Raw genomic sequence first — 23,181 nt, 5'->3', positions numbered from 1 at the left:
CTATGAAGCATGCTCATTTCCTGCATTCTTGATTGCTACAAATACTGTACTAAGTGCTCAGGTTAAAAGAGAACACTTTAAGCCATTTTCCAGCACAAATTTGAGCTGCCATTAAACATTTGCGTCCTATCTTGCTCTAACAGTTCTCCATAAGAATATTGCTAAAATTACACGAGAACCCAAGCTGAGGGGGAAAAAAGCAAGATTGTAATCAGAATAGCAAGCCCCGCTAGGACTAACAACAACTGCCAGTCACTACTGCTAGAAGATAACAGTGAGGCAGACACAGAGCACCACTGTGCTCACAGCAAGCATAGGGTAATATGCTCTGCGGTCATCCTTGTCTTTCCACCTCTAGTATCACCACTACATATTCTTCTTTCATTTCTCTGTTGCTTGCACCCCAAACCATAAACTGGACAGGACAGGAACTCTGTTTTATTTACATGTGCAGCACTTTCTTAAAGTACTCCAAGACGGATGACTGTGGCCCCTCCATTTTTCCACATCTCTGCAGTGACACAAATAAAGTAGAAAATGTGAATTTTGTTTTGTAGCTTACTACAGCAATTCACAAAACCTGACAGCTCCCTTGGCTGTCAGTATGTATTTTTCCAGGCTCAGGACCCTGTTGCCCAGAACCACTAGACTGCCCAGTAAAGAGCCCATACACAAAGGTGAGCACCAAACTGTGCTTCTGCAAAATCACAGCATGGCAGAAATCTGTATATTCCTTTCATATTCATGCTATACATAAAAGACTGGAGCTTGAGCTTCTAAACACTAACACAATACAAACAACCACACTAATTTTTTACAACCTGCCATTTCTGCTTGCACATGCTGCCTGGCCTACAAAAGGTTACGCATATAAAATTGTTAGGTTACAGTTATTATCTTGTTAGAAAGAACATTTTAAGAGCACTTGAGGAATGAAAGGGCTTTCTTGTATTAATATTTCAGAAAAACTACAAGTGTGTAGTACTTGCTTCTGATGTATGAAAAACTAATTTCAATTCAGTAATATGGCATAACTGCAATACTAAATCTCAATATGCCTCCAAAATCTTAAAGATATGAAGTTAGGCCACAGTCAGACCCCAACCCAATCCTCACTAGCTCAGCAGAGATCTTCCACTGCCAAAACAAGCTCTCTAATAATGGCTATGTAGAAATATCTGCCTGTCAAGATATTAAATCTTTATAATCCAAATACTGATTAAGTGTATTTTAAAATGTTCCCAACAATTATTATCATTACAGAGGACCTCTCATTGACCTGTGCTGCATACTTTCTACTGGTCCTCCAATCATTTTATTCCCTACCCACATTCTCTCTACAGCTTACCACAAAACCATAAAAGCCTTTTTTTAAATCAAATTATCTCATCTTTGATGGACCACTGAACTTGGCAAACTGAAGACCCTGCTGTGTAGCAAAGGCATATACTTACCCTTACTTATAGAGTAAATGAGAGGTTATTCCAAGTTTAGAAATATCAACCCTGGATATCCACAAAGCCCCCTTACCATGCACTTAGAGATATTCTTCACAATGCCTATCTCAGAAGATTACCCTCTCAAGGAACAATAACCTGGGTGAATTCCTCTTCTGGGAACATCTATTGAGATAGCTTTATCATAGTTCACAAGTATCAACACAGCATGTCTATATCATCTCCCTGTTTCTACCCTTTGCTTCTCATTCTGCTCTTACATTCTCATTTCACCCATTTACTGGTAATCTCCAGGTAATAACTTCTGTAACAAACAAGTTACAATGCATGTTTTAGGTAAACATTATGTAAACATCAAAATACTTCTGATTATCTTCAATGATTCTTAATCTACATTGGCTTACCAAGTAAAGTATTTGTCAACTACTATGAGCCCTCTTCTCAATTATGTCCTAAAACAAGCTTTAAAAACTAAGTTCATAAAAGAAATAAGGATTAATCACCTCAGGTCTCACTAACTGATGTCTTTAACTATCCTTCCATGCATTCTTCTTCAAAGGGCACACGCCTTTCAGCTGACATGCTTCAAGATTACTATCCATGCCCCTAACTTTTTTAAATAACTGACTGAAACAATGATGAAATTAACCTTACCAAGTGCTCGCTGGTCATCAGCTCACTGCCTAGCCAGCACCACCAGTACCTGGTGACAATCCTTTGGTTTCCATGGACAGGCACATTCTGGGCACATTACTGTACCCTTAGTTAAATTAAATGTGAAAACTTATGTGTCACCTGGTGTTCTGGGCCTTATTTAGGACCAAAATGAGAAGCAGGGCTCAGAAACAGCACCCTGAGCAATCTAACACAACCTTGTTGGAATTTAAATGGTTTACTATTTTGCATGAACACTTCTTATGGTTATTTTATATCTCAAAAACAGAAAAAGGACAACAAACTTGATTCACCACTCTTAGCCCAGCCCAGCTGTTCTTATTCCAATAGAGGACTTTGGTACAAGGGGAGTAATGCCATTATGAATCATGACAGTGCTTTGTTCTTGTGGTTTTCAAGCACCAAACTTGAAAAGCTTTAAAAGTGCTGGTGAGAAGCACTGTTGACCTCACTGTACAAATAGTGAGCTTGGGCACAAAAATCTGAAGTAATTATCCAAAGGTCACAGAGTGAATCAGTAGCAGATGCAGGACAAGGAACCACTTACATTCACTCCCAAATTCCACCCTCACTGCAAGAAGTTTTAAGTGTAAATCAATAGCTGAGGTCACCAAAAACTTTCTGCATGCAGATTGCAGTGAAGTCACCCTCAAAGAAAGCAATGACAAAAGGCAAGGTGCTTAATGAATTTTTCAATGGTCCTTACATAAGGATACAGCAATCAAGGAGGAGGTGAGAAGACGCTCACTCTTGGAAGCCCTGTAAGAAGGCTGCCGTGACAAATCATTACTCCCAGAACACTGCTCAAGGAAATGTAATGCTGCCGTCTTCCAAATGCTGGGTTATAAAACCTTTCACACATACAATATTTAAAACCGTGAATTACACCTGAGAATGTATCCAAACTTCTAACAGTATCAAGTCATGCTAATGGTTATCTGTTTATAGGTCAGAAGGGCAGTAAATTATTGCAATGAAAAGCAGTAAAGCCACATTGTATCTAGTTGCGCTGTTTAACAGGTGATAGGGAGAAGTAGGTGATGCATGGAAACTTGCAATTTTTATAGCTCCTGCCTCAATCTATATTAACTTATAAAAAGATGTCACATTTTTAAACATTTAAAAGTCAAATTGTCTGGAGAATAGAGTCATATAAAATTTATTTTCAGAAACTGATATTTAGCCTACCGCTATCAGAGTTGATTGTCTTATGTATAAGCTTTATTCAAGTTTCTACAGGTATGAAAATACAAAGACTGACATTTCAGATGCCATACTCAAGTGTGTCATTAACCAGAAATTGAAATGGGAACATTTACACTTTCTCAGAAATACTCAGTTTGTTAGGATGGTAAGTGCATTAACTGTTTTTGAGTTTTTGTGAAGCTACTAAATAAGACTCTATTTCAATACAGACAGGAAGGGGGAGTCACAATGGCAAAAGAAAAAATCCTGAATTGGTCCCTTACCTAGCACAATATGCCCTGAGAATGAAATCGTTTCAAAGCTCTGCCAGAATAGATATTTGTAAGTGGCTAATAGCAGAAATGCTTTATTCTGTTTATGTCAAAGACACGTTTGTCAGACGCTGGACAGCCAGACAAATCAGGGTCTAATTAGTTCAGTCAATTCCCTCAGTTTTATCCTTTCAGTCTACACTGAGTTATTAAAGCATCAGAAATAAAATGCTACTGAGACAGCAATAAGGGAAATAAGATGTCAGAACTCTATTAACAATGGCATTTTCAGGAAGCAATGTAAACAGAAAATCAAATTTATGCAAGAAATTTATATCAGTAAGTAATACTTAATTTAATCATGCTGCATTTATCTTCAAAGCAGCTTTCATACACGTCTGATTTTTTAAAAAATGCTTCAACACATCAACATTGTGACCTCTTTGGAACAGTGACCATCATTCAGATTCAAATTCAGATGCCACCTCATACAAGAGGATATTTGGTCCCCAATCCAAATATTACAGTTACACAAATAACAGTATGTGAGTAATAATTTATTCCACCCTCGACATTTAGCCAGCTCAGAAAGAACGTGTGACAGTTAAGCAGTTTCAAGATAAAAAGAACCATAAAATGCCACATTCAACTGAAATGACAGGAAATATTTAGGTACACAGAATGTAATAAATTTGGCAGACTTAGGTGAGTTTAATTGCCCCTTCGTGAAAAGAGTTAAATACATGTAAAAACTGTAACTGTGAGGACCACTTTCTGGGAGGAACAGCCTTCTGTCAGAGGTGTCTAAATCTTCATCACTTGACTACAACAATCAGAAAAAGGAAATTTTCCCTACCCACAATGGTGATGGTTGTGCTGGCAGCAGCAGCTCCCAGCTCTACGCCTGGCACCAAGGGAACAGTGGCCTCCTGCCCCAGAGGGTTGTCACATGTACCCACAACTTACTGGCCTGACAACAGTTCACATGTGCAAGCACACACATTGAGATCTTTCCTAGTTCAGACAGCATTTGCCACCCAAATAACTGAGACTTATTTGTTCCCAGATGTACCCAGAATGAACTTTTTTCCTGCCCCCTACCACTGTGAAATAGTGCATCTTACTGTGATGGCTGGCAAGTTCCACTCTGCCTCTCACTCAACTCATCCTGTCCATCAAACCACGACATGGAAAGATTCCTCACTAACACAGAGAAAAAAAAAATGGTGATTACGTCCAAAGTAAGAAGAGGCTTCTCCTAGGCTTCTGATAATTTAAAAAATTACCAGCCCTCCACTTTACAGCGTTTCTGACATTTCCAAGTGTTCTTTTAATATCCTTAAACATTTTATTTCATGTTAATTTTAACAAAAGCCTTAATCTCTTAATTCAATCTTTTAACTTGCTTCTGTTAGGGAAAAAAGGGTTAAAAGGGAATAATGAACATCTCTAGTTTTGCCCAGGTCTGTTTGACAGCCTGCTATCTGACATTTGTTTCCACACAGAAGTGCAGACTTATGAGTCCAAAAGGTTGAAGACAAATTAAAAGGAATACTTAAAATAGTTATTAATTTTAAGAGAATAGATTAGTACAATGTCTAAAGAACCTTAATAACATTTACGAAAATCAGCAAGCCAGACCAGAAAAAGACATGCTCCTGCTTATTACTTAGGGCTGTGCATTTCACATGCAGTGTTGATCATCTTAGTGATGATGCCATCCAATAATTCAGGAAAAAGTAAATGGAATATCTTGGTATTTAATGAAAAATAACAAGGACTTCAAAAAGAAGATGCCCAGATTCATCTAAATTGAATCATCTGCTGGATTTGAGTAACTTTCTGCAGGTGCCTCACATGTTCACTCTTGCCAAGACACCCAAAAGTGACTGACATTGCTGTCACTCACCATCAGAAAGAAGGAATCAGGAAGTAACTTTCCAATATGTACATGTCCACTGGGTTACATGGTCTGACTGACAAAGCACTGAAAGGGAAAACCTGCAAGTTTTCAAACGCTTTTTATAAAGCAAATCTGTAGTCCTCTACATTTATTTCTTTTTACATAAGAACACTACTAGAACCACAGTGTTTTCAATAAACTTTTATAACAGAATTAATCCTTAAATAAACTGATAATAAGAATGCATAGGGGTGTGTCTACATAATAGAGGACTCCAGTGTCGTCGTCTTGTATTTTACCCACAGAAGCACATACTCTCCATTTCAGACAATGTGACTCTTTTTACTTCTGATGAATAAACACCTCCATGAAATGGATCATGCAATATGTGTATCTGCCTTGTATCATACAGCATTGGAGGGAGGACTTTCCCGTATGCTGAATACTTGTTTTTCTAACCCAGCACAAGCAAAAAGACTACCTTTCTGTAATAATTAACTTACTTATGGCAGAAGTCCCAGGCTAACTGAGGTCTCCTTACATTATCTTACAACTAGACCTACAATTCAACCTAGAATTTACACAGCATTGTAAATTCACTGAGCTTACATCCCCTAACAAACACTGGGCATCATCTCCTATTTAAAGAGCAACAAACTAATACAGAAAGCAACTAAATAATTTGATGGTGATACAGTAACAGAACAGAATTAGATCTGAAGTCACCTACCTGTCAGCCCTCACCTACCTGGGTAGAGCACACCAGTAGTCCCAGATGCACACTTGCATGTACAGTTCTCTTAGTCAGCACAAGTAATGAAAAATACCAAAATTTCTCATGTCCCTTTAATGATATTCCCATCGAAAAAAAAAATAAAAAACAACGGCCTAAATATTTAAGGACCTTTTTAAATGTGTGTCTGAACTCTCATTTCTGCAAGTAAAAAGGACTGCGTCCAAACCTATTCCTGGCTCTGAAGTACCTGAAGCTTGGAATCTACAGTAAGGGCACAAAATAATGTTTCAAAAAGCTGATATCAGCTGATTAACCAGAATGTTCAAGTTGAAATAAATAAATATGTACATACATACATACATAAATTTGGGACTTTTTTTTTGTTAAGATGTAGAAAAACCTGGAAATACTATAGTCACACAACCAGACAGATTATTATATTCAAAGCTTGCTTACATATATCAGTTCAAGTGGGAATGCTCAACTTAGGCTGATGTTTCAGCCATAGGTCTGTGTCTTCAACAAGTGCTACACATGGGTTTGCTAAAAAAGAGGCAATTTACAAGTCAGCCTCTGTATTCATTCACATGTTTGCACATGCTCCCAGGAACACAGAACAGGTGGCTTTCCGCACTAGCACTGCTGGTCAGAAGCAAGTCCTTCCCACATGCTGATACCAGAACACCACTGTGCATCCCAGGTGCTCTATCCCTGTCAACCTCAAAATCTCCAGGAACCCCAAGGAAGCATGCTCACACTTAATGCAGAAGTTACAGCTGAATATAACTGTTCTGTTTCTTTCAACCCCACGCCTAACTGTGCACACTCATTACAAGGGACACTTTCAAATACACCAAAACCACAAATGACAAGGATTACCACAGCTGAACAAGTTCTGAAGGGTAAGTATTCAAAAAGAAGCCACATTAACTGCGGAATGTTGCACTTCATATGAAGGGCATATGGATCTCTGGAAAAGAAATGGGCTCCACAGCTGTCACTTAACATCCAGATGAATGACTTCAGTTGCTCATAGGCCCTTGAAGTCCTGTGCTCTCACTTAATGAGACAAGTTCTCCAACAAAATTTTCAGTCTCATTTTCTGTAACCATGAACATAAATGGTTCCCGACTAAAATGATGTTCTCAATATGACAGTGAATAAAAGCTTTTCTGCTCAGGTTTAGAAGTGACAGCCTGCAAGAGTAGGTCCTTGACCTAGTCACAGAAAGGACCAAGGTTCTTAGAATCACAGAACGATTTAGGTTGGAAAAGACTTCTAAGATCACAAAGTCCAACCATTTATCCATCACTGCCATGCTCACCACTAAACCCTGTCTCCAACTGCCACATCTACACATCTTCTAAATGCTTGCAGGGATGGTGACTCCACCACTTCCCTGGGAAGCCTGCTCTAATAATTGATCTCTCTTTCAGTGAAGAAATTTTTTCTCATATCCAACTTAAACCTCTCCTGGCACAATTTGAGGTCATTTCCTCTTGTCCTATCATTTGTTACCTGGGAGAAAAAGCCTAATCCACACCTGGTTACACCCTCCTTCCAGGTCACTGCAGTGTGAGAAGATGCCCCAAGTCACCCTTCCTCCAGGCTAAGTCCCTGCAGCTCCCTCAGCCACTCCTCCCAGATTTGTGCTTCAGACCCTTCTCCAGCTCTGTTTCCTTCTCTGGACACACTCCAGCACATCAGTGTCCTTCTTGCTGTGAGGAGACAAAGCTGAGCACAAGATTCCAGGTGTGGCCTCACCAGTACCCCCAGCACAGGGGGATGAGCACTGCCCTGGTCCTGCTGGCCACACTATTGCTGACACAAGCCCGGTGCCGTTGGCCTTCTTGGCCACCTGAGCACACTCCAGCTCATGTTCAGCCACTGGGAACCAGCACCTCCAGGTCCTTTCCCACTCAGCAGCTTTCCAGCCACTCTCTCCCAGCCTGGAGCTGCAGGAGTTACTGTGGTACAGGGGCAGGACCCAGCACTTGGCCTCTCTGAACCTCACACAATTGACCTCAGCCTGTGCATCCAGCCTGTCCTGATCCCTCTACAGAGCCTTCCTGACCCCCAGCAGATCAACCCTCTGATTCAACTTGGCATTGTTCTCAAACTGACTAAAGGAGCTCTTGATTCCCTCATTTAGATCATCATTAAAGATAAAAAAACAGGGCTGACCCCAGAACGGAGCCCTGGGGGACAACACTAGTGACTGGCCTCAGCTGGATGTAATTCCATTCAGCAGCACTCTTTGAATAGGGACATTCAGCCATTTTTTTTTCCTCATCCAAGCTATGAACAGCCAGTTTCTCCAGGAGAATGTTGTAGAAGACAGAGTCAAAAGCTTTACTAAATTACATGTAGATACCAGCTGCAGCCTAGCAGGGCTTCTTTGTGAAAATTCCTCTGAAGTTTTAGAGCAGAGACATTCATCAGATGCATTGTACAACTAAGGTATTGATGTTCGTGACTCAGCTCCAGAGGGTAAGAGAAGTTTTCCAAAATCCGCAGCAGAAAACATCCTGAGTGTTTTTCTGGTCTGCTCCAGTCAATAGAATTGTTACCACTCATGGGAGAACAGATGGGGAAAGTTTTAACATGGAATTAAAGGCATCTATTAAACATTTATGAGAAATTACTTTATTTCAAGACAGAGACCAACTTCAAGGTAAACCAGACTTCCAAGAGAGGTCAGAAGACATCATTTGCTTTCCCATACTCTAAATCTTAATAAGTAACTCAGTCAGCCTAAGAACTCATGTAGATGTGTGGGTAGTTCTGAATACTTATGTTTCAGATTAACCATTTTCTTGCAGAGACAGGAGAAACTCATGTATCCCTTTTTCTGTTGATGGTACTGGGAAGCCTCTTTGGCGCATGATGGCACTGAATGTCTACATGATCTGTTTCTACCCATGTTCCAAAATCTGAAATTATACAAAGTTTCAAAATGAAGAGCAATGTGCGTTACTGGAACTCAGAGGGACATGTCAGACATTTTCTGCCACCTGCCATAAATAGACAGCAACCAAAAATTATTATGCAATGATATTTAATGAATTCACCAGATTAGAGACAAGTAATCACACTGCTATAAACCAAAAATCACATGTACCATGTATGCAGACTTGTAGTAAATGCTGTAGATGCCTGACCTGTGCAGATGACACCTCACCAGTTACATTCTGCTTACATAAGGAGATGAGGCAAGATTTCTCGAGATCTCAAGAAATTTGTTCTATGGTGGATAAAATCTCAGAAGGAGACTTCTGACAAACTTTAAATAGCAAACTGTGCATCAGAAAAACTTTAAGTCCAAACTTTTTTGTAGCTCAAAATGAAAGACTCAAGCTAAATCTTAAGGTATTCAGAACTAACTCAAAGAGATATTTCTGCAGGCAATCATCCTGGTACAGACAGATAACGAATTCCCACCTTCTTAGCTGAAAGAAAATTACACTCTCAGCTCTCAAGAAAAATCTTTCTGCCATACAAAGACCAACCTTTAGTGCCCTGAACTGATAATCACCTGGCTTTCATTAAATAAAGACACTTCTAATTAAACAACCTGATCAACACACGAAAATGTGTGCTTTGCAAGGAAGAGATGGCAAGCAATTTATCTTTCAATATAGTAATCACTTATATCACACTATCTGTAATCTATAGTGATGAATAAATGTATTTAGATGATGAAATCCTAGATGAGTTACAGACTGTATTCATTTCAACAGCAAGAAACAGCATCTCCAAGTGTTTGCATTTTCAGAAATAGGATTCCAGTTTCTGGATTGGCACAGAAACATTTTCACTTTTTATTAAAATATGTTCTCACAAGATGATCTCCCTCTTAAAAGGCTGGTGAAGAGAGAATACACAACAGTTAAAGAAAAATTCAAGGTGGATGGGAACTGTGCTAGTTATCTGGTCTACATTGCACCAAAACAAGGCAAGCTTCAAAGTACATTAGGTTCCTGGTTCAGTTGGGTTTTGAAAGCTCCCGGCATCAATTTTCCTGAAGTTCAGGAATGTAATGTTAATCATAACATGAAACAGGCCATACTTGAAGGAATCAGACAAGTCTAGGAACTGGGAACTGGTAAATCAAGGATGCAAGTAAACAAGAAATTGATTTTCAAGTCTCAAGTTTTGAAAAAGGCTAAATACTGCAGAATCAAAGGGCATGTGCATTGGTCAAATGCACTACACATCAGTAGCCACAGCATATGGCTAGGCACTGGTATGCTTACACTCCTAATGACTGCCAGGTAAATAGGTAACTCCACAAAGTGATGGAGAGAACAGAAGTTTCCTTCCTCAAGGCCTGTAGCATAACACAAAATCTTTGACGGCAAGTGCCTGCATTCTTGAATCCACTGAAGAAAGCCTTACTCCCACTTCAGAGTGAGAGGATGCTGGTGAGTATTGCCACAATTCACTCTCCCATGAGCCACTACAACACTAAACTAGAGAAATAGCAATATCAGGTCTAAAAGTTTGCAAAGTGCTTCTCAAGGACAGGCAGTTCTGCTGCAAATTTAAATTCTTGTGCAAATCCAGAGGTGACGTTTCACAAGTGTAATGGTATCATCAGAAGCCTACAAAGCCAAGAGGATGTTTTGATCTCAGAGAATGGAAAGGAAGGCACCGTCTTCTTTCCAGATTTATGCCCCAACAGAAAAATATACACCAGAGATGACTGTTCACCAAAGGAAAATATTTCCATAGAAGGGACAGTTTTTAAAGCTAAATGGAAGAAATTGACAGAAACATATTCAAAAAAAACAAAAGGAAAATGAAAATATCTTAAAAGAGACTAGAGACAAGGCTGATTAAGGACTAGAAAGAAGAAAGAGATGGTGAACCGGCACAGATCTCAGTTAAGTGGTGAACTGAGAGGGATGTGCTTATTACCAGGAGTACAGTGTCATCCACATTAAGAAAACTGACTGGGCAAGCCAAACAGTTCTACTAACACACAATCCAGGGGATTGAATGTGCATGGAATTCTGTTCTGAATGCTAGCAATGCACATGTATCGCAATACTGATATTTCCTTTCTGCTTAAATATTTATATCCATCTGCCTTCCTGTTCAGCGTTAAGATTTTTTAGAAAACACAGGTAAATTAACTATGACCTAGTATATTAGAGGTAAAAGGAAAAAAACACATTAATTTTCTTCATGCCATTACAGAGTAGTCTATTACAGACCACCCTATGTTTGAAATATGACTGCTAATCATTTTGAACACCCATGAAAAAGCCTGACACCCGAAACCTGACAACCTCTGGGAAAAAAAAAAAAAAAAAAAAAAAAAAAGGATAAAAACATCATCTCATTTTTACAGATAAGAGAGACACAGAGAAAGATCAGAGGATTTGCAGAAAGTAACACAGGTAAGGCAAGGCTATTCCTGACAGTTACTCATGCTAAAACTGTCTCTGTCTGGCCTTGCAAAATGATTCCAATACCCTTGAGTCCCTAGTCAAATTAGCTCTTTATTTATTATCCCAGTTTTCAAGTATCTTTCAGATGGGCTCATCCATTGTTCCCATACAGCTGGGTAAACAGACAAAGTCAATTCTATCATGAAGGCTTACCTTATAGCATTCAAAACCCTTCACATATGTGGGAGGGTTTTTTTCCTTTAAGCAAGCTAAGAAGGTGTTTAAAGGTGACCTGTGCTGAAAAAAAATGGATCTGGGGAAGTTTGGGGACAATCACAAAGGAAAGGCTTTTGAAGACTGGAGTGTTTCAGTATCTTTTTCAAAGGAAAAAAATAATAAATCAAATGAGTAATGTTTGAAGTGTTAGTATGTAACCATCCTTATTAAGACCAAAAAAAAAACCAAACCAGGACAAGAATCTTAGTCACCAATATCAAAAGAAAACAAGGCTTACTAGTTTTTGCAGATAACAGCTTTTTTTGGACTTTACTGTGAAGTGCATTCAACAATTTTTAAGAAGTGATTCAAGAGAAATAGCAACATTAGAATTTTTTTTTTTAAAAAAGCCTTCCCAAAAGTCAATTTTGTTAGGATTTTACCATATGCCCAAACCAGACCATGTCTTTGAGAATGCTTGCAGGGTGCTTAGCATTGAACAGTACCTCATTTCCTGATGAAGGCCACTAGCAAACCCCAAAAGAGGGGGCACACATCAGAACACAGAAGAGGGGAGATGATACTCCATTGAAAACAATTTCTTGATATTCCTTTCTGTCTATAATTCCGCTCCATATCCATGCTTCTTTTACATAGGGACTGAAGCCTCCCACATGCACACACAAGAATCTTTGGGAATCAAGGGAATTAGCAGATGTGTTGGTAATCTTCTGCAAGTAAGAATCAAATGCTGCCAGCTGTACTTGTAATTTCAAAGATTAACATTAATAAGCAGTGCTAAGACTACAGATATTATCTTTCCTTAAGGTGATAGAGCTCAAGAACCCCAGTTCTGCAGAAATTCAGCTGCCTACCCAACTTTTGTGCCTCAAGTCCTACCCTACACTGCAGAACATCTACAGATTCATCACCCAGAATGAGCCAAAACCAACTGGATTCTTGCCACTGTTTGAGATTGCAGTGAAGTGGCGAGTATATAAACTAGGTCACACATGATTACCTAGAACAAGGGCAATTTTCTTTACATGTCTAAAGAAAAAGCTACGTGAAAATCTTCTGAAAATGGCAAAGACTGAATGTGTGGGTGCTGCAGAGACTATATCCAAAAATCATATTTTATATTAAAGTTTAACTATATTTTAATATGAAAAATATTTTCTCTTAACAGTAAGAGAGAAGCCTATTTTTCAGTAGAGCTCTTCCTTTACCAAAGTGCTATCTCTCTGAATCTGAGTCAACTTTAGTGACCACTCTAAGATTCACTTTACAATTAATGCTTCTTTTTATGGGTTGGTAGAAGGTAAACCAATTTCAGTTCAGCTTCTAGGTATTGAATTTATTATAAAAAGTTATGTACTTAAAGTTCCTATAATGAAACCAGAGGCATCATGAGATATTAAGCTAGAGTTAACGCTGAGAAGGCCAGTTTTAATAATTCAATTCATGTCACCTTAAGTATCTTTTAAAACGGAATTAACTTTATCTCACAAAAAAAGGAAGTTCTATGTTCCAGTTACTGATTATTGACTCCACAAGAGTTTTGACTTAAATCATCTCACCATCACCTTCCCAGCAATTTTATTTCACTACTACCAAGATGTTTCTTTACATTTTGAGGGCTGACTTCCATTATAAAGAATATTAGCTAAGAGGAAAACATGGTTTCAGAGTTACTGCTATTGTTAGGTGATAATAAAACAGACAAAAATAAAAGTTAACACCAAAGCATCTGCATTAGTTCAGTACAGCCGCAAACCAGGACTGCATTTCAGCCACATGCACACAGCTACTGCAGTCATTTACATCCTATAGAACTCCACCTCTTTTTACAGCAATGTCATCAATGTTTGGTAACACTGCTGTTCTCTTGATCTGTTAATTGTCTTACTCTGATAGAAAGCCCAGCATTTAGACACTGAAAGGAGAGATTTCCAAATACCTATCTAGGTCCAGGGGAAAGTGACAGCTCATGATCAGAAAGTAAGAAAGAGGGAGACAGGCAGGTGAAAACCAGAAGCAGGAGGCTTTAAAATACAGGTATAGCACTAGAAATTGCTCCAAACTAACAAATAAGAAAAAGGGGAAAAGATGAACAGAAACAAGTAAGAACAGCTCAAAATAGGCAGAGCAAAAAAGTGCTTCATTATGGAGTGCAGCTGTGCAGTCTGTTATAGATACAGTGATCGGGTCTCGCAATTGATGAATATTAAGAGAAGTTTTATAGATATATAGTTATGTTATTGTCATTCGTTCTCCACATAGTCCCCTTTCCCATCCCCCTTGTACTGTTGACACTGGACAGGCTTGGTAGCCAAGGCATTTGGGAGGAGGCCAGCTTGTTACTAGGAGGAGGGGCAACTGAACGCAAATCGAGTTGCAAGAAAGCAGTCTCCACCAATGGATGGCAAAGAAGAGTTGATTGGCAGACTTTGGGAGGGGCCACAGTTACCTGACACGACATCAGGGGTATAGAAGGCAGAGCAGTCATTTTTGTGGGTGAGCACATGGTGGCATAGCTCCACGCTCCCAGCAGTGCTCTTTCTCCTTATTCAGTCATTTGTTGTATTTGTTAGGGTTTAATAAAGCTTTGAGACTCTAAAGCAAGAGGTTCGTTTCCCATAAGTCCAAGGTTTCTGCATGAGACGGGAAAATCGGAACATCGTACATCAAAACACAGAGACAGCAATGTCCGGAAATAGGAAACGCTGATTACGTCTCCTCCACAGTTCTACAAATAGAAAACTATATAGCAAGCTGGCTATATTGCTTTAAACCCAGACATATCCAAGATTTCCTTAACCCAGACAAAATCAAGTGAAAAGGAAAAGATTTCAAATGGATCTGGATCTAAACAAGACTAACTAAGACTTTCATTATCCTAACGTTTAAATAAGATTGTTTTTGTCAAAGCTTAAAGCAGAAAAGGAGAGCACAAAAGCTTCAATGGGGCAAGAGGAGCTGGCATGGGCAGTACTTGGGGCAGGAGGAAAGTGTTCTGCATCTGCCTTCTTCCAATTCTTTCCTCTCAAAAATCCCTCACTGCTGTGCTTCCCTTCAGCAGATCCCATCAGGCAGACAGAACAATGCCAGCCTGAACTACTGTGTTAAGACAACACTGAAATAGAACACAGAGAGACCCACCAGGACACTGAGAGGTCACAGTTCAGGTATATTCAGATGCGTGAAAATAACACAGCAAGTCCCATCAAGAAGCAGCCCAGTGACCCCTCTTAGGTTTCCAAAGCTAACCCACAGAAAGAGTGCCTGAGGGAAAGAACTGACAGAGTGGGGCAGTCTTGCTCACCTCTTCATAGTTTCTAAACTGTGAGGAGAAATATAGCACAAAGTGCTTGTTTGGGTGAAAAATGGTAACAATTTATAAAGCCAAATGCAAAGAATGAAGAGAAAATTGAAGAGGAAGGCTAGAAACATCAGAAATATTTTGCACACTATAAGAAAAATGAGTGGAAGCATGTTTTGACAGGTTTTTATCTATGCCTACAATGCTTTGCATACAACAAGAGGACTAAGGTAATTTCAGACCTGCTAGGCTGGAGCTGTAGAGTATGTAACCATAAATGAAATGTCAAGGCAAACCTCGATATAATACCTGAATCTGCATTTGTGGACAAAAGTACCTGTAAGTATAGAGAAGAGAAATAATGGAATCAAAGATGAGTTTGATAGAACTTTGTATGTGAAACCAGAAAACTATTTTAAAGAAGTCTCTGTGTATACACTGATAGAGTGATTAGGAAGATGGAAGAACAGGAGGAAATTAATGGGGATTGTTGAACTAATTTGACAGTTAGTGGGCTGAAGGCCTCCTATTATGTGCTTCCATGCCTTTGCCTTGTAGATGTAATGACACTGGATCCCTCAACTCTAAGTAATTACTATTTAACCTATACCCTAGTATAGGATAAATGTATTTGAAGTTGAAAGGCTAGAAATGAAAACATTCAGGGTAAAACCTGAAAGAAGGATTAGCATCACCCAAAACATGGCTACCACAGTGGTTTTGGACTATATGGACTCCTCTGGACTATTTTCGATGGAGATACCCAGCAAGTTGCATGCCATACAAGCAGCAACACAGCAACATCATCCATTCTGGAGAGACATTCTTGTTTTGAATTCAATGCCGTCACAAAAATGGATGGCAGATATAAACACAAAAGAATGGAAATGAAATGTTTATAAAAGGTTAAAAGCTTGACAAACAGCTCGATGTCCAACAATGCTGGACCAAAAAAAGAAAAAGATAAAAAAAATACTAAAAAAAACACATCATGAGGACAGAACAAAACAAAACAAAAACATTCCTAATGAAGTCACAAAGCATTGCTACCTGCTCCCTGAGAAAATTAAGACTCCTTCCTGCACAGTTTCCAGTCTCGTGAGAAGCAGTATCTGCCTGTATAGTTCTCACAGCAGGAAACCACTGAGATGCCAGAATCAGACCTCCTTTTGGATGCTTTGTGCTGATGACTTCACTTCTAGCCCTACTATAAATAAGCTTTTTAGACTGCTCCCGCAGAAAAGGGGATCAAGGGCATAACCTCTACAGCATGGTCTTAGGTAGGATGGATTCTGGAGACCTGCAGATGGAAGCTGCTACCAGAGAACAGCAAGCAAGAACATGGGGTAGAGCATTTGCAGAGGCAGTCTTCTCTTTCAGGGTATAATCTGCCATCAGCAGGGATGCAAACTGAGCACCTAGCTACCAGTAGAAAATCTCAAGCAACCATGTTCTCAAGCCTTTGGGTCCTACATCTGAGAAACATTTTACCACTTTACATGTACCCCTAGTCAATGTTTTCTGGTTTTAACTGCATACAGAACTATAGGTCTTCTATAAATAGCTCAAATCAGATGAGCTGCTTTACAGACTTGAGAAAACTCTTATTGACTAAACACATCATCTGTAAGGCCCTTTTTAATCATCAAAAGCCCCAGTGAAAATATGAAATGCTATATCTACAGCGACTGCAATTATTTTTCTGTTTAAATAACAGAACAACATCTTAACATCTTCCATGGCAAAGGTGTGGGTTCCCATGATTCCTACTCCATTTCAGCATGGTCAATTAACTTCACCCATTCTGTCGACCCGAAACTTGTCAGGGTTTTTCTCTTTGTTTTCCTGCAATTCATGTATTAAGGCAAGGACTCATGGGAAACCAATCACAAAATAGTATTCAACACTTTATGATGTAAAGAAAGAAAATACACTCACAGTCTCAAAAAGATGTTTTGATTAGGTCATTAAAAAAAAAAAAAAAAAGGCAAAACAACCTTACCTTCTGCTCCTTTTCTTTGGCCGCACTGAGTTCAGAGAGGGAGTGTGATAGTTTTTCTTGCTGCTCAGCCAGGTACTTCTGATAAAGGCTCAAAAGTTCTTGGCATTCTCTGTACTGCTGCTGCAGAGGTGAGACATCAGAAGTTAAGGGAAAAACACTCTAGCAAACAGTTATAGCCAAATATATACCAACTTACTCTGTGTAAATCTGATTTAGATCCATAACAGTTCAATTTAAAAACAGATACCATGTGTTTGAGTAGTGCCTAATCGTGATAAATCTGCCTAAAGATGAATGTTCAAGTACAACCTTCTTCCTACTCAGAGTGGAAAAGAAGAATTGCACCAAATTCTTTTATCATTGGAAAAGGGACAGCAGCAGGAGGCAGGTAATGACATTGTTTCAGCTGGAACAACTACAACCCTCTTATTCGTATTCAGCAAAGCCAGCCATTACCAGTGTTTATTTATAAATAAATAAATACCCAGCCAAGTAAGTAAATAGAGCATTTTTAAGAACAGACATCGATTCACAAGCCCACACACCCAAATCCAATCTCTTTGCTTGAGTGCCAATGGCTCAAAACCCCACAGTCACAGATGCAGTGCTACAGGCCTTTTACAGACCAGCAATAATTTTTGGACAGTAATCTGGAGAAGCAGCAACTGTGGTGTTTGCAAGTATATCAGCAACAGTGTCCTGCCTTGCTTGCAGCATTGAAATTCCAACAGGAAATAAATCTGCTCTTCACCTGTCATTGTGTAATTCCCTCCCTTGCTCATGTAGCATGGTAAACCATTTATGCTCCCCTCTCTCCCCCCTCACTTTTAATTATGCATGCAGATGGGATAAGGGCTCGCTGTCCAAAGAGATTACACTGAATAAATACTTTAATAACAAGTCACTGCAATTAAGGTAGGGAACAAAAACTTCTTCAATCTTTAAAACGGTGTTGAGTTACAGATTTTCTTAACATTTTTATGATCTAATCATTGCTTCTGGGCAAATTCATGTTGCAATCACTTTTGCCAATCATGGCTGCATAAATAACTCACTGCTTTGTTATTCTCTGTTATGACCCTAAGGGTTTGGGTTTTGTGTGGGTTTTTTTGTTTGGTTTTTTTTTTGGTGTTTTGTTGTTGTTGTTGTTTTTTGTTGTTGTTGTTGTTTTGGTTGTTTTTTTGGGTTTTTTTGTGTTCAGTTTTGTTGCCTTCCCTCCTCGTGGCCCCCGCTTCCCCCCCAGCTTTCTTCTTATTCTTTTCCAGGACAGGTGGCCTTGCTAGGGCTTCATTTTGGTTGTTGTTTGGTCAGGTTTCTATCCTTTAAATAAAAGGCTACCGAGAAAATAAGCAAAACATTTTAGGAAGGAATGGAAGGTTAATAAACCTCAATGCTTAAATCAATCAGGATTGCTCTCATAACCTTTGCTCAGCACCTGGAAATGCGGGAGGGTACAAACAATGGTCCTAAAAAGCTAATTGCTTTCCAGAGCCAGCCTGCCTGAAGCCGGAGCTTCTTTACATTCCAGTTCATTTCATCAGAGAGCACCAAAAGGCTGAAGTGATTTGTGGTGGTCTCAGGAGTCTCTGGCAGCTATGATGTATATAAAAGGAATTTTTTATTCCAGTTGTAACCATAGGCAGTAATGTTTATAGTAGGTGAACATATTAGCCTGGACGCAGGGCATGAATTTTACTCTAGCAAAAGCCAGTTCATTTATACAGCCTAAGAGTTAAATGTCGGTATTTGAAGACAAATTATAGGGAAATTCATTTAAACCCATGTTATGTGGCAGAATATAAAACCGGACAATCCTATCTATCTTTATCAATTTTTTACAGCCCTCTTAATTCACTTTGCTTCCAGCAACCCCTTCCCCACAAAACAGGTTTTGCCCTCTCCTCCCTCTGGCTAGCACACTGCTGGCACCAGAAATGAGCACCCTAAACAGCCTCGGGGCACACGAGTGATGGCCAGGCAACCATCCTCACTCTTGCCACAGTGTTAGTATCAGTCCTATTGGAAAGTCAGTTAAGACTGCCCGCACCCCAGGCACCATTAAAATATGCCCCATTTGTGTTTTACAGACTGCAGAGCTCTCACTGTACACATGATGCCACCACCTCCTACATGTGGCTGCCAAATTTATTTAAAATACAGTTTAAAACAGGACAAGCAAAATTAACATTAGCAAAGTATGCAAACTAATCTTGATTGTCCAAAGGCCAGTTATGTGATCGTAAGTGGGAAAGGCAATAGCTCACATGAGCTCGAGTGGTGGCCAAGATGTCTCCAAAATTCTTGTGAGATTTGATCAGCCACAGTAAAACTCACTGTATTAGAAGATTAAAACCTTGTTCAGTCACACAATCACTCTACATTAAGCAAAGTATTGTTACAGCCACCACAGTCTATGAGTTTAAAGCCTTGCTTTGCTTACTAAGTAAACATGAAGCTTCAAATATGAAAAGAGTTCATTTGTTTAGGATACATGCAGAATAACTGAAAGTATGGCAATTCCCAAAAATGTGCAGGTACATTTAGTGCAGAATATCTTCTTAGGGAAAAAAAGCATTAGTATTACATGTACTCTCTCATTCTATTGAATTTTTTGCTAAAAGCAGCAAGATGATCTCATTTTTTCTCCTACAAATTAGCCAGGCAATACATATCACTGCCACAAAAGTATTTAAGTCATTCAGATATAACAAGATCATGTATCTACTAAGGCAATACAGTCTCTGGACAGACATGCACATTATAGATATTTTCATAATCTGCTTTAAAAAAAAAAAAAAGTTGTAAGGTTGAAAAAAGCAGCACAGGACAAGTCCTATAGATTTGCATTCCAGAAAAAGTAATATACCTAAATGGACACATTTGGTAATTCTTCAAGTGTTCACGAACACAAATATTGGATTTGCAAGATGTTAGTTACCTGGGAGAAGTGGTACTTGGCATTTCACTGAATGGTAGTTTTATGTCCAAGAAATATGCATTTGAATGTATTAGAGTAATACTTTTTATGCAGTTTATTAGTAAAGTATCAAGGTTGTATGTGGAGGGGGGGAAAATAAAATTAGAATTGCAAAGGTTAGGATTTCAACAGTCACATTTATGTGTCATACTGCAAATACTACATATTTTATCGAATAAATTAGTTAATTTTTTCACTGAATGTAAGTCAAAGAATTAAGAACTCATTTATGGCTCTTAAGAGAAAATAACCTCAGTGGAGATAGTTGGCTTTGAGAGGAGGAGCTGCCAGCACACAGTAGTGACACACTTACAGAAGCCAAGAATGGATGTCCAGGGAGCCAGGCAGGATGCAAAGAGCTTTTCCTTGGGGTAAAGCTTCACAAGAAGGCACAGCCAACCAAACGTTTAACTGCTTCCAAAGATACTCTTCCACTCACTACTTCCATCCACACCAGCTCTGCTGCCCCCCCAGATTCCTCACTCTGGGCCTGAGCAAACTGTCCCAGCGAGGCAAAAGGACAGCCAGGCACAAAATCTGGCACAAGGTAAGCAGAGGGAGTACAGCTGGGAGCAGAGGACACCTCTTCTGGGAACAGTCTCCTGTCTGGAAGTGCTTATCTGCCTTGCAAAGTCTCAATCCCTTCCTTCAGTTCCACTGTTAATACTCAGGCTTTTAAGTCTGCTCCATGGCTACCTCAACTACTCACAGCTTACTCCTTGCAGAAACGCTGCTGTCAGCCTCCCACAGGCTGAAGTTGAGGGGAAAAAAAAAAAAAAACCAAAAAACCTACAGTTCCTGCTTTCCTAGAATCTGGGAAGAGAAGGGCCAGTCTCTAGCACACCCACTGACTTCCTTCACTGTTCCCAGTTCACTACTTCCACTGCCACTTTGAGTAAAAGTGAATCCCAGCTTAAAATCTGAAATGTTTTAGTTCAGAGCATTGAGCATCTACCTAAGAAGCTCTTGAATTCTACACATCTGCCTCCATATGCTTGTGCAAGCAATGCTCCTGCTACAGCAATTCAAACAACTACTGGACTCTTCAGGTCCAGGATTCCAAATGAAGCTAACATCAGGTTGCTCCATAAGGACCATTTACTGAAATTCTGCTTTTCTTATATCATTTTTTGTAAGAGAGAAAAAGACAACCAAACCAGAAGACAGACAATCTTATCCTTAGAAAGAAGATTTTTCTGAGGGCCTTTATCATTTAAGAAGAAATGTTTAGTTTTATCTCACTTCATTAGAAGAAAAAAAATAAATTTAAAGCAGCTTCCAGTCACAACAAACTGAGGCTAGAAAAAACTCTTCTAGAATCTACTAGCAAGGAAAGAGAACACAGCTAAAAAGATTCTTTGCCATCAATCTAATGACAAAGGCCCTTCTGTATTTTCAGAGTGTTTGTGAGAACCCACCACCTAGTGATATTTTCCTCACTGGTTTGCCAAGAGCATTTTTGGGACAGGTAGCAGCTCTATTATTCCCATTTTACACATGGGAAAACTGTGTCATGATAAGTCTTTGGGTAAGTCTGAGCACACAGGTGCAGCCCAGCAGCCCCACACTCCTCAAGCCAGCTCCAGGACATGTGTGTTGCAGCTGCAGGGTAAACTAGCACAGCTCAGGCACAGCTCTAACAGACCAGATTCATTTTGCACTTGATTAGCTCCGAGTCTGAGTTTGCTTGCATTCACCCATGCAGAAAAGCCCTAACAGACCTCCCAAGCATCAAACAAGATGCCCAGTGATGACTCATTCCTGTAGTCTCTGACTGTAGCTTCAGTTTGGACTGTCCTTTCACTCAGGACACCTTTCACTGCATTCTCTGATCCACAGCCAGAATAGAACACAGGAGCTGAATCTCCATCTTCAGTCATCAGATGCTGCAGTCCCATCAGCCCCCATATCCAATGGAAGACACTCTAGAGACTCAGAGCTATTACAGAGATATGCAAAGATGAATAAAGCAATCAAAGGAAAGAAAAAGTAACACACACACAAATTGGATTGGAATTTAAATCAGCATTAACTTGAACTCTGTGGTAAAGATACAAGAAACTTTCTGTGATGTGACAAAGAAAGCTTTTTGACACATGCAATCACAACCCAGTAGCCACAAAGCACTGGTATTTTTAACTTCCCGCTTAAGAACATGCATCTAGAAACCTGACTAGTTACTGTTAGCAGTTTCAGCAGACTCAACTCTTTTCACTGCCTCAGGTAGTCCCTTGAAGACAAATGCTTTGAGAAAAATGAGACAAAGTAAGGAGATGCTGAGGAAATGCCACTGACAGTGGGTGCATGAAGCTACACTAAGCTCTGAGAGGTCTCTGGTCTCCCAAGAAAAATCTACTCAGATAAATTGCAGGCATACCTGAGCTTGTCTGCAGGCTCTCCAAGCATGTGTGTGTGCCAAGGCCATTCAGTCCCAGCAGCACAGCATCAAGCACAACATGTCTGATCTAACTCACCCTGCTTTGATGTTTTTGTGGGGTTTGTTTGGGGCTTGGGTTTTTTCTGGCAGCAACAGCAACACTACACACTTCCAAAATGCCACTGGCTTGTGCCTGGCACTTGAAGAATGTCACAGCAAGCTCACAACTGTTTAACAGAGACACCACTGCATCCATAACTGTGACACCACATACTACTACAACATTTCACTGTACAGTCAGTAGCCCGAAAATTACTTTAAAGAATGCTGCAAGAGTAAGAAAGCGTTTCACCAAACTCAGGCAAAGGCTAAGACCCATGCAGCTGGGTCTCCAAACAGTGCTATCCCTATAGCTGCAACTATGGATCAAGCTACATCTTAACACTCATAGTACAAGGAAACCAAATTTATAGTCTGCAGGACCCCAAAGACCCACAACAGACTGATAGCAAATTCCACTACAAGTATGTTCAGTTTGAAGTGGATTCACACTTTTTTTTCATGCATCACCCAAGCATATATTTTTCACAGTATTTTGACACGTAAAGCAATGGGGTTTATTTTCTGCCTTAATATTTTGCATATCAATAGGAGAGAGATACT

General features: G+C 39.5%; 1 protein-coding gene across 13 annotated transcripts in view; it reads right to left on the bottom strand.

The window, feature by feature from the left end:
* The window catches only part of KIAA1328 (KIAA1328 ortholog), a 179,554-nt gene that overhangs the window by 89,764 nt on the left and 66,609 nt on the right, over positions 1-23,181 (bottom strand). For all 13 annotated transcript variants that reach the window (XM_040090188.1, XM_040090192.2, XM_040090200.1 and 10 more), the window contains one exon: positions 17,165-17,292. In XM_040090188.1, the coding sequence (XP_039946122.1) occupies positions 17,165-17,292 (128 nt within the window). The remainder of the gene's footprint in view (positions 1-17,164; positions 17,293-23,181) is intronic.

Source organism: Hirundo rustica, chromosome Z, assembly GCF_015227805.2.
Source record: "Hirundo rustica isolate bHirRus1 chromosome Z, bHirRus1.pri.v3, whole genome shotgun sequence".
NCBI classification, from domain to species: domain Eukaryota; kingdom Metazoa; phylum Chordata; class Aves; order Passeriformes; family Hirundinidae; genus Hirundo; species Hirundo rustica.
Note: the sequence above shows the minus strand (reverse complement) of the source record. Positions and strands in the feature narration are given on the sequence as shown.